The 12,308-nt window shown below is 42.8% G+C and overlaps 1 protein-coding gene across 3 annotated transcripts in view; it reads left to right on the forward strand.

Moving 5' to 3' along the window:
• The window catches only part of SOAT1 (sterol O-acyltransferase 1), a 1,410,727-nt gene that overhangs the window by 1,340,277 nt on the left and 58,142 nt on the right, over positions 1–12,308 (forward strand). For all 3 annotated transcript variants that reach the window (XM_044085246.1, XM_044085245.1, XM_044085244.1), the window contains exon 15: positions 11,492–11,637. In XM_044085246.1, coding sequence (XP_043941181.1) covers positions 11,492–11,637 — 146 coding nt within the window. The remainder of the gene's footprint in view (positions 1–11,491; positions 11,638–12,308) is intronic.

The raw sequence follows: 12,308 nt of genomic DNA on the forward strand, positions 1-12,308 counted from the left end.
TGGGGATGTTCTTTTAAATGTTTAATATGTGTTAATTGTTTTTAAGTATATAAGGTTGTATGTAGCACTGATGCTTTCATCTGAAGAAGTCTTGTGATCAGACAAAATCGCTCATCTGTGGATTATTTGTGGATTGATAAAGGATTTTGCATTTACGTTTGTGGCCTGGATTTTCTTTATTTTTTCGATTTAGTGAGTAGAGATCTGCTAGGAAGATTATAAATCTGCATATTTTGTTTATATCAAATCTGCTGGGCATAGTCTGTACTTGTACAAGGTTGCTAAGGCCTGGAACTCCCTACCTTTATCCATCAGGTCAATACTCTCCCTACCATCTTTCAAAACCACTCTGAAAGACTTCTTCACCAAAATCTGGCTCTTTTCTTGCTCAAAATCCAGATAAACTAAATCCCAAAATGTGAACATATACCTTTTCATTCCTTATACCTCTTTACTCTCCCATCCTCACTTCTATCAAATTCTCTACTCTGACTTTCTCTCTTAATGTACAGTAAGTATGTTCTTCCCTCACTTCATATTGCAATTCCTGTTTGCATTTGTCTAACTTGCCTTTAATTTCTCTACAAGCTGTCTAAAATTTGTCTGAATGTTAAGTGATTGCCATGTAACTTACATAGATTCTTTACCAATGATTTTATATTGTCTAATTTGTTGTACTTATTTAAACTATAGATGTTTTTTGTTTTATTTTTGAAGATTGTAAAATTATTCTTCACAAAATGTTTTGGAATAATTTGGAGCTTTTCTCCGGGGGCCTCTGCTGAAAATGGGCTTCTTCCCAGTCAGACTTTCCCAGTAATCAAATGTTAGTAAATAAATAACAGATTGGAATAGATGGGTTTCTTGTGAAGAGCTTGAAGAGGTAATGCCAGTGTGTGTTGTAGTTTTGGTGATGGGTCATTTTTAATAGCATCTTTCTTGCCTGTAGAGAGAGATCAATTAGGTACTTGACAAGTTCAGTTGCTCTGGAATTTATCAGTTCTGTATTCATTTTGAAGACCATGTCTGAAAGGATGAAACAACCTTTATTTTTCTGCATAAAAAAGTGTTTGATTGCATCTTTATGCATCTGAACACTTTTTTTATGCAAAAACAAAGGTTGTTTCAAACCTGTTTACAAATAAAATTACATTAAAAATTGCTTCTGAAAGCATAAAAGTAAACATACACAGCCTTGTTTATGGCGTTAATATTAATACGCAGGAAGGAGGCAGTTATGTCAGTTTGAGTTCCAGGCATGCCTCTCAACCTGTAAGTGCAAGAAACCTGGACAAAAACTAAAATAATGGGGGACAAAGGCCCAAATATAGGGATAATTTTTAAATATTGCTCTTTTAAGCTTAAAAAGTTAGTACGCTAAAATAATCTGCTTTAGCATATATTTTCTGAAGGAAGTGAAGTCTGAAACTCAAATGCCTGTCATTATTTATTGAATTTAATCCTCAATGATTTGCCAGGAAAGCACAAATTTTATGAGGGACAGACCAAAAATAAGAGGTAAAAATCTGGATGTGTTAAAATTTGGACAGTGGTATGGTCTCAGCCCTAATTGTGGTGCATATGGTGTTCATTTAACAGTTTGGCAATTACATAACCTAATTCACAACTCCTTACCCAATGCTAATGCACCAGAATTAGGGCTGGAACCCAAAGTCATGTGACTGTCCCCTTCCTGCCCTTAATTTAATTTTAAACATGGCTGTGTATGTTTATTCTTCCCTATTAAAGTCATTTCATTTGTAAACCGGTGCGAAACAACTTTTTTTTTTTTTGCATAAAAAGTGTTCACAACCATAAAGATGCAATCGAACACTTTTTATGCAGAAAACAATTATCATTTCACCTCTTTAGACATGATGTGTAAAGAAAGGATAGTGTTTCATGAGGAAACCTTTGTATCTGTGTTTTATAACATGGTTAAGTTTATTAGTATGTGTCTTAGTGCATGTGGTATGAAATTTTGTAAAATTTGTGAGGTTCTAAAGATCATATGCAGATTTTTTGTGTTTAAGTTCAAATTATCTTGGTGTATCGTGTCCCCGGGGTGTCAAGGGAGTAAAAATCTTCTTGGAATTTAGTTTATAGTGTTGACTGTTATTACTTCAAACTCTTTCCTGCTAAGTTTATTACTAAGCCAGCAGTCCACACCAGACACAAAGTTTACTGCTTCAAGCTTTTCACAAAGAAGTGAATGAGTGAAATTATAAAAGTCTGTTGTTGTATCATTAAAGATACCACCAGTAAACAACCCACTGTTTATACTATAGGAATACTGGTTACCTTATATATGACTGCCATACCCTCTTGTGGGCTCAACCTGACTCATGCTTGGGGCCAGTGAGAAGTCTGAGGACTCTTATGCAGCATCTTCTGGATGCCAAAGAGTGTAGCCTAATCCTGTCCACTGCACAGTAGCCGTGCAGTGTCCCATAAGTACTGCCCTTGGCAGATGCACGCATAGATGTTCTTTATGTTTCACTGTCACAGTCATCACACTTGGCTTATCTGCCTGCAGGTAGCCCTCAGTCGGACCGAATACCAGAGACTTAGTATTTCTGCGTTGGTTGCTGTTGCTCCAGGACTGACATCAGGTCGTCAGGGGAATAAAAACAAGCAGCCGACACCATTACATCAGTCTTTCTTGCCGAGGAGCCCGAAGCAGAAGCAGTTTGCAAGTGCCGGTCGGCCGCTACCTGAATTTTCGTTAATGAATTGAATAATCCTAAAGTCCTCTAAAGCTAAGTACTCCAATGGGGATCCTTTTTTCTTGCTCTAACTGATGTCAGAAAAAGTTAACAATTGTCTTGCCTGTGGAAAGCAAATACCACACAGAGATTTTCATTCCTACTGCGTCTCCTGTCTAGGCCCAGACCATGACATACGTCGCTCTCGGTTTTGTGCCTTGTTCAATGCTCGAACCATTCGTTGTCGGGCTCTCTTAGTCGCTAAATTCTTCCGCTCTCGATCTCCATATTCTGGAATGCTTTGGTAAGCCATCCGACTGCAGATATTCCGAAAAAACGTAAGGATAAAGACAGAGACTGCATAGGTCCAAAGCTGCCGATGATGCTTCCGTTAAGCTAGTTGCCAGTTCACCGGTACTCAGTGAGGTGTTTTCGCAGCCCTGATGCCCGCTTCTATGGATTTGCAGGCCTCTACTGAGACCCATTCAGAGTCCGGTATGCCGCAAGACTCTTCTTCGACTATGGAACCTGCATATGTCTCTGCCTTGGATGGGTCCGAAGCCACTGTGCAGGCACCGGCTTCTGAGGCAGTTCTACGCACTACAGATGTTCGACTCAAACCAACGACTGCTTTTTTATCTAAAACTACCAAGTTTCTCAGGCCAAGAGTACGCGCTATGCCTAGAAAACTGATGACCAAAGCACATGCACCTCCTCCCATGCCTCAAAGACAAATGCTTAGAATGGCAGAAGACCGTATTACGCCGATCAGGGGAAGCCAGCCTTCACCTTCTAAGAGGAAAAGAGACCAGTCCCCTGCAGCTTCAACAGACCCAGGGGTTCGATGATTCTGAGGTATCCGATTATGAAGACATGCCCTTATCTGCTTATGAGGATTCAGATGCAGAGGAATCCATTCCCTCTGCCTCCCCTCCAGAGGATTTTCTTTTGGTGAAACCTTACATACCTTAAGAGAGCATTTCCACTGGGAATCCATCCAAAAAGAGACCCAAGGAATTCCTAGATTTGCCACAGCACAGACATTTAACAATACCTCCTGTCTTGGAAGTTGTTGATGATGTTTTTATGGAATCCAGTCTTACTCCTGACACTTTTCCTCCTGCCCCTAGGAAATCAGACAGGTGCTACAGAGTACCTGACACTCACACATTTCTTTTCAAGAATCCTACTGCTGACCCAGAGATCATTTTCCAGGGGCCTAACGGTATCAAGGCAACTACAGCCAAGAATCCCACCCCTTTGGACAGGGACTCCAGAGCTTTGGACAGATGGGCTAAGAAGGTATATACCTCTGTTACTCTTGCTATTAGGGCATTAAATTGTCAGTTTCACATGCTGAAGTACCAGCAACATGTTACGGAACTTATTAAACAAAAGTTGACGACCTTTACCATCTGTGCAGAAAATAAAGAATTGCAGGAGCTTATGCACTCTGCAAGCCAAGTCAGCAAGCATAATTTGCAGTGTGGCTTTGACGCCCTAGAGTTATCTTGCCGGGCAGCAGTCACTGGTTCTGTACTAAGAAGACATGCTTGGCTCAAGGAGCAGACCTTGCCAGACCATGTCAAATCAAAGTTATTAGACTCTGCTTTGAACAAGGACAGTTTGTTTGGCACCAAAGCAGAAGATGTTCTTAAAAAGATGGAAGAAAAAGCCAAGTCTATGCAGACTGTTAAAGAATTCTTACAAGTGCGACCCCCTAGATTCAGTAGGCATTGCCCTTTTAAGCACTGGTCCTTTCCAGCCCCCTCCCAGCCATCTCAAACCAGGCCCAGGGGAAATAGACCACCCAGATTACAGTCTCAGGGTATGCAGAGATCTAAGCAATGGAGTGCCCCCACCCCCCAAAGCATGGAGTGGTAAGCCACCTCCTTTCGGAAAAAACTCAAAATGACTTCTCCACTCCTCTCCCCACCTTTGCCCAATTGATTGTGTCAGTAGGAGGGAAAACTTGCCCTTCATGCAAAAAACTGGATGTCCATTACACAAGACCGATGGGTCTTCAGCATTGTAATTCAGGGATACAAATTTTACTTCCACTCACTGCCAACCCCAAGAGGGTTCCCAGACCTTCCTCCAAACCAGTGGGCAGAGGCTCAAAACCACGTTTTATCCCTGCTGTCCATCAGAGCTATTCAGCCAGTTCCAGTGGAACATATAAGTCAAGGATTCTACCTGGTACCCAGAAAAGAGGGCTCTTGGCATCCAGTCCTGGATCTTTCAATTCTCAACACCTTCCTGGTGGTACCAAAATTCAAAATGCTTACCCTGCAACAGCTTCTACCTATGCTAACTAAGGATGCCTGGTCAATCACCTAGACTTAAAAGAAGCCTATCTGCACATCCCTGTAAGGGAGTCATGCTGGAAGTATCTACGTTTCAGGGCCGGATCTGTGCATTATCAGTTCTCTGCACTTCACTTTGGCTTATCCACTGTGCCCAGAGTATTCACAAAATGTCTGGTTCCAGTCATTGCGTACTGCAGCCAGAGAAATATCCAAATTTACCCGTACTTGGACAACTGCCTGATTCAGGCGGACAGTCAGGAATTGCTGCTGCAGCACCTGACATTTGTGAAAAACCTCCTCACTTCCCTGGGGTACACCATCAACGAAAAGAAGTCAAAATACTGATACCCAGTCAAAGGACTGTATTCCTGGGAGCAAGCTTGGACACAACATCCGAGAAGGCATTTCTCACTTCAGAAAAACAAGTCTGTCTGACAGCCTACTTCAAACAAATGGCGACCAGAACCCAGCTATTTGCAAGAAAAATACTGCAGGCCCTAGGATTCATGGCCTCATGTATACTGCTAATTCCTTATGCAAGACTGCATATGAGGAAACTTCAGTGGTGCTTAAAAAGTCTTTGGTGCCAACATTCTCAGGACCTGGAAACGGTCATTCCTATCATACCCTGTCTAAGGACAGAGTTTCTTTGATGGGCAGAAGCTTGCAACCTCAACAAGGGACTACCCTTTACTCAATCCCAAGCCACCCAGATCCTAACCACAGATACATCAGACTATGCCTGGGGAGCACACATGGACAGCAAATGCATTCAGAACCACTGGAGCCAAAGTCAAATTCATCTGCACATCGACCAAAAAGAGATGCTAACTGTGCAGAATGCCCTGACAGCTTTCAGATCCCTACTCTTTCCAGGGCAACTTCTAATAAAAACAGACAACATCACAGTTAAGTGGTGTATGAACAAGCAGAGGGGAATACATTCCTACCCACTCTGCAGGCTAGCCATGGCTCTGTGGAGCACGGCATTGGACATGCAAGTCCATCTGCAAGCTCAATTCCTGCCAGGCAATCAAAATTCACTGACAGATGACTTAAGCAGAAATGTCATAGACCCACACGAGTGGCAGTTAGAGCCCAGCACCTTCAACCTTCTGATTCAGAAATGGGGGACCCCAGAGGTGGACCTTTTTGCCTCCCCCTACAACCAACAGCTCAGCAGAGTCTGCACCAGGAACCCTCACAGCAGGGCCTGGAAAGTGGATGCCCTATCCTTTCAGTAGGTAAGTCTCTCAGTTTATGCATTTCCACCCCTGTCCCTTCTCTCAAGATTATTACTCAAAGCAAGACATGACAGACCGAGGACAATTCTGATTGACCCGGACTGGCCATGCCAGCACTGGTACCCACTTCTGCGCAGCCTGACATCGGTGCCACCATGGCACCTACATCAGAACCCTACCCTGCTCTTTCAGCAGGAGGGGCAAATTTTGCATCTGCAAATGCAAATCCTAAAGCTTGCAGCCTGGCTTATCCCGTGAATCCTATCCCAGCAGCTCTAAGCAAACAGGTGCTGGACGTCATTCTTGAAGCCAGAAGACCCAATACAAGGAAACCCTATGTGGATAAGTGGAAAAGATACTGCTCATGGAGCCTAGCTAAAGGAGAGGACACAGCTCTGCACTCCTTGCCTTTAATTTTGGATTACTTAGCAGATCTAGTCCACAAAGGCCTGTCCGTCTCTTCCATTATGATTCATGCCTCAGCCGTTTTGGCTCATTACAACACTGAGCCACCTGTCTTCTCGCACCCTCTTATCAAACAGTTCTTGAGAGGGGCAAACAACTTAAGGCCACCAAGGTGAGCACCCACCCCTGCTTGGGACCTTAACTTTGTACTGGAAAAGTTCACACTTCCACCCTTCGAGCCTGCAGTGTCAGCAGACTTAAAAATTCCTCTCTTGGAAAACAGCATTACTTCTAGCCATCACTTCAGCTAGAGTAGTGTCTGAACTACAAGCACTTATGGCTGTGGAACCCTTCATTATTTTCCATGCTGACAGGGTCTTTCACAGGACAAACCCTTCCTTTATGCCTAAAGTGGTGTCCAGTGTTGCTGTCAATTAATCCATACATTTGCCAACCTTTTTCCCTAATCTTCAAAATAAAGGGGAAAGGATCTTGCGCTCATTGGACATGCACAGACAGCTCAGATTGTACCTGGATAGAACTAAGGATTTCAGAAAATCAGACCAGCTATTAGTCAGCTTTGCAACTGGGGTAGAGGGCAAGTGCCATTTCTAAGCAAGCTATATCTAAATGGATAGCACATTACATCCATTTCTGCCACAAGCACCATTGGAAACCAACCCCCCCCCAGGGGGTCAGAACACACTCCACTAGGGCAACCTCTACCTCTACATTTTTCAGGGGAGTCCCTACCAGGGACATCCTGGAAGCTGCTACCTGGAGTTCAGTACACACTTTCACCAAGCACTACCATTTTCCTATCTTCTCCAAATCCAGGGCAGGCTTTGCAACAGCAGTCCTGCAGGGCATTCTACCCAGCCCTAACTCTTCCTGACTGCATCCACCCTTCTTCAGCTTTCGGAATCCACCCAAGTGTGATGATTGCAACAGCGAAACACGAAGAAAATAGTACAGTTGTATACACTTACCATAAATGTCGATGTTCGATTGTATTCACTGTTGCAGTCCTGGTTTCCCTTCCTCCAGCCCCCTTGTCTCTCTCTCTCCTCTCTATGTCTATTCCTCACCCCTTCCAGGGGTATTGGTGTTTACTTTTTATTGGTGGTGTTTTCCCCACCATAACTTGGCTCCCTGTTTGGGGGACTCCTGACATTTGGGGCAAGAAAAACTGATGTAATGGTGTTGGCTGCTTGTTTTTATATCCCTGGCGACCTGGCGTCAGTCCTGGAGCAACAGCAGCCGACACAGAAATAATAAGCCTCTGGTATTCGGGCTGGCTGAGGGCTACCCTGGCAGGGATAACCTAAGTGTGATGACTGCAACAGTGAATACACTTGGACATCTACATTTATGGTACGTGTACACAACTGTACTTTCTGCACATGCACAACCACTTGACCACGTGGTATACATGACCTGCTCTTAACACTGCCACTGCGATGGTCATAGGCTGCCTCTCTCCCCAGTATAGGAAAGCCAGCATCAGCCACTCACTCCTGTTGTCCCCCTTTCTGGTCCTTCCAGTCCCTGTGACACTACCTGAGCACAAGTTGTCCAGGGTGCAGTTAGGGCTTTATCGTTCTGTGCAGTGGGGCTGGATACTTTGAGGGGTGCTTAGGTTGGGTATTTTTGGCAATATTAATGTGTATGTTCATACAAATCAAGTCTTCTTAGTAACTGAAAAAAATTTTAGTTGAAAAGAATGTCTTGTGATTTGTCTATGGACAGTGTGCAGTATCAAGGAAAACGTGTAAATTTGAAGTAGGCTTCAGCTGTAGTTGACAGATCCCGGTCCGTTTCTGTGCAGTATGACTGTATCCATGCTGTCATGTCTTAACGTATTTTGTGATGCATCGTTGCTGCTGCCAAAGTAGTTCTGCAGGATCGCTGCTGATAGTAGATGCTGGGAAACTGAGAACTGCTTTGGATGTAGATGCTCACTTAGAATACGATAGACAAGAGGGGAGAGATCAGGTTGTCACGGGGAACAACTGTTTTGGTATATTGCCAGACTAAAAGGGCATTAATGCTCATGCTTGAAATATATGTATGCATGTATGTATGTGGGGAGTTTGCAGCAGCCTGACTAGGGAACCTGAATCTATACCGATAAAAAATATGTGAGAAGTAATAGCTAATGGGATCACAGGTGTAGAAGCCGAGTTGGTCAGACATGTAATGTTGTGGTTATTACACTTCTGTGATGTTGCAGATTATTTCTTTTATACAAAAATGTGCATTAAATTGTACTCCACTGTAGAAGGAAATATATTTTTTCAGATACTTTTGGCTGTGAATGGTCAGCTGTCTGGTTATTTTTTCCATCTTCCAGTCTCCCCATTCAGCTTATAGTTCAAAACAATAGACTGGCTGACCAAGGGGTCTGCTTTTGTTGGGGCAGTCTGTGTCATCCACAAGAGTAATGGTAAGATGATGCAAGTCGCAGTGGAGGATGATGATGGCACCTCTTTGCTTTGTGATGAATGAGGGAGCAAGAGCCACAAAGACACAGTTTGCTGTGTGACCACTTTCTGTGCCATCTGCCCCTTATCTCTACTTATACTATCCAAACAGCAGCTCTGTGTATGCAGTGGTATATCTCTACATAAGAAACTCCACTCACACAAAACGTTTCCCCACCTTGGAGAGCATACAGCTCTGAAGCCCCCCTCCCAGTATGATTATCATGATCTTAGATTTAAATCTAGGTGGCCATTCCTTTTGTAATCTTGTCTTATCCAGTGCTACAGAGCCTGCCTTGAGACAGTTGCTAACTGCAGATGTTCATCATACGATTTACTGTTACAGTATTCTTTATATTTGGAAATAATTCTACAGCTGTCCCAACATCTGGCCTGACTTTAAGAGCTCTGCAGCCTTCCTGATCTAGAGTGGGTGGATGCCTTCCACCTTGATGTCAGCAAGTCTGAGTTACAGGGAGTGTACTCCTGCACCATGTTTAGTTCCATTTTTGCAGCAGTTTTTACCCATTGATGCGAACATTTCTGCGTACACTCAGTCCATCGGTTTGGCCAGAGTAGACATGTGCATACCCTGTTGGAAATACTGGGAAAATGCTAAACTTTTTTTCAGAGTCTGAAGGCCGTCTTAAGGTCTGAAGGGGCCTGACCCAGTAAGACACTTTCACAACTCCTGACTCTGATGCCTACTTTAATTGAGGCTTTTGGCACTGTCCCTACAGACGCTGCCACACACGAGTAATGGCACATCTTCCTATGACAAAGTCCATCATTTTTTGGTCCAGTTGATTCCTGTTAGGCATCTGGTTCTGATGCTTGTTTTGTTGTTGCCAGGTATGTGAGTGTTATACATTCAGTCTTTGTCCATGTTCGTATGGAATGAAGGCAGAGGTACAGTTCACCCAGCAACATCCCAAATCCTCCAAGGCTGTTAACACTCCAAAAAGGAAGACTAGGTTGCCCAAACTTTAGACACCTGCCATCTTTGGTCCTCTTTCAGGATCTGATGAAGCTGGCGCAGGAGTTTATTTCTACAGAACCTGCAGCCTTTTTCAGATAAACCTTCAGTGTCCGGGGACCCTAGTCAGAAGAGGAACGGGACCCCCCCAGAGGAGTCTGATTCTGAAGTGACAGACTTGTACGTCTCCCAGATGCCCCCCCCCCCCCGCAGATGAGTTGGACACCCAGGGCACCCTGCCTTCTGCTTCCCAATAGAGTATGTCTTGTATGGTGATAGCCTCAGAAAGATGAAGGGTCACTTGAAATACGAAGATGTGTTGGCCATCTGATGGTCAGAAAAAATACAGGGGGCTTCTGGGGCTACCAGAGTTTAAACCATTAGCTATAACTCCTAATCATTGAGACCTTAAAGGATTCATGTATGTACATCCTTGGAACTTGACTTGCCCCCCCCCCCCCCAACGCACGCACAGACGCACACATACTTTTAAAGGGTCTTGGATTCTTGTGAGTGCTTATCTAGTTGATGCCAATAAGGGTGCTATTTGGGTTCCAGCCAAGACCAATTACTCGGAGACTAAGATAATTGACAAGTTTGAGTCAAGTGCAGAGCTCTGGAAGTTGGACCATTTGGACTTTCTGTGTCAGAATTCATAAATATAAAGTCTACAAAAATGGTGAACATGCTCAAACATCTAAATTTATGGCTATTTTCCTAACACAGCAGTATTTAATGTATTCCAGGATCAGTATGATATTAAAACTGTCTGTGGTCTTACTGTTCTGGCCTTCCACTAATGTAATATGCACGATCAGTGGTAGAATATTCTCACCGTATTTCAAGGCGGATTTGCTGATGAACACACGGTTACTGGGTGTCCATCTTTTCTTAGGGATGCATATATTGCCTTTCACTTACATGAATGAGTATGAAAATGCTGTCCCATAAACTTTCAGTTCCCTATCTCCCCATCATGCATAACTAATAATTTAAAGGAAGTGAAGTAGTGGTGTATATTAAATAGACGAAAGATCAAAATTTCTAACGTTCACATGAGCGTAAATTCAGCAACTCGAAATCGCTATCCCCACACCCCCTGCTAAAAATATATTCCAACTCCAAGATCGCACTACAGTGAGGAAAGGGCAAATATTCCAATCTTCACTGTACTGTGATCCAAAAAAATAAATGTCGAATTGCTGAATTTCTGCTCATGTGAGCGTTCAACATTTAGATCTTTCGTCGATGGAAAGTAGACCCATTAAGTAGAATGCTAAAAATGTTTTAACAATTAATGTAAAAATGTTTAAAAATTTGAGTTTTGTTTGAGTCTTGTCACCTTATGATTTTTTTCCCACTCTTTCAGTGGTGTTTAACTTCATTCTTCATGACCGTCGCAAAGGGCCAATCTGGAATGTCATCATGTGGACTTCATTGTTCTTAGGGCAGGGAGTCTTGCTTTGCCTGTATTCACAGGAATGGTACGCTCAGCGGTACTGCCCAATCGAAAATGTGAGTGTTTTTTCCACATATCTTACTACCCGTAATGTTATGTTTAATTGATGAGCAAAAAGTAACAGTCATTGTACTTGATCATAGATTCCAGCATACAGTTTGGGGATATTTGATTACTTGGTGTTTACATAATGCTGTAGCATGTTATACAAAAGCTGCATAGTGTGATGAAAATAAGTTTTTTTTTCTTTTTAAGTAATGAAAACATTTTAGAAGTCTCAACATGTAATAGATTCACACAATGTCATTGATATTTTTGCCAGTAGGATTAAGACATTGTAAAAATTTTAGCTAGCTTTCAGAAATCATATTGCGAATGCGAGACCCATTTTTATCTGACTGTCTATGTGATGTTATGAGGTAGTGCTATCTGTGCCAGGTAGAGTAGCAGTACATGTGTACATATGCCAGTATATCTAGCTGGAGTTTTGTGAAGAATTTTATTATTTGATTGTCACACTGATTTGTACTGATGTTTGAGTTAAAATATATTTAAGTTACTTGTGTTAAAAATGCATCAACAGGAGGCCCTGCTGGACAGAAAAAATGTATGCATGTATATTAGGTTGCATTGTTGCAAGGGATCAAATGTGTATGTTTTACCAGAGAACCTTGGAAGGGTGGAAAGTTTGAAATTGTGTTATAGATTTCAGATGCTGCCACAGAAC

Source organism: Protopterus annectens, chromosome 10.part0 (assembly GCF_019279795.1).
Source record: "Protopterus annectens isolate FY-2018-M chromosome 10.part0, PAN1.0, whole genome shotgun sequence".
NCBI classification, from domain to species: domain Eukaryota; kingdom Metazoa; phylum Chordata; order Ceratodontiformes; family Protopteridae; genus Protopterus; species Protopterus annectens.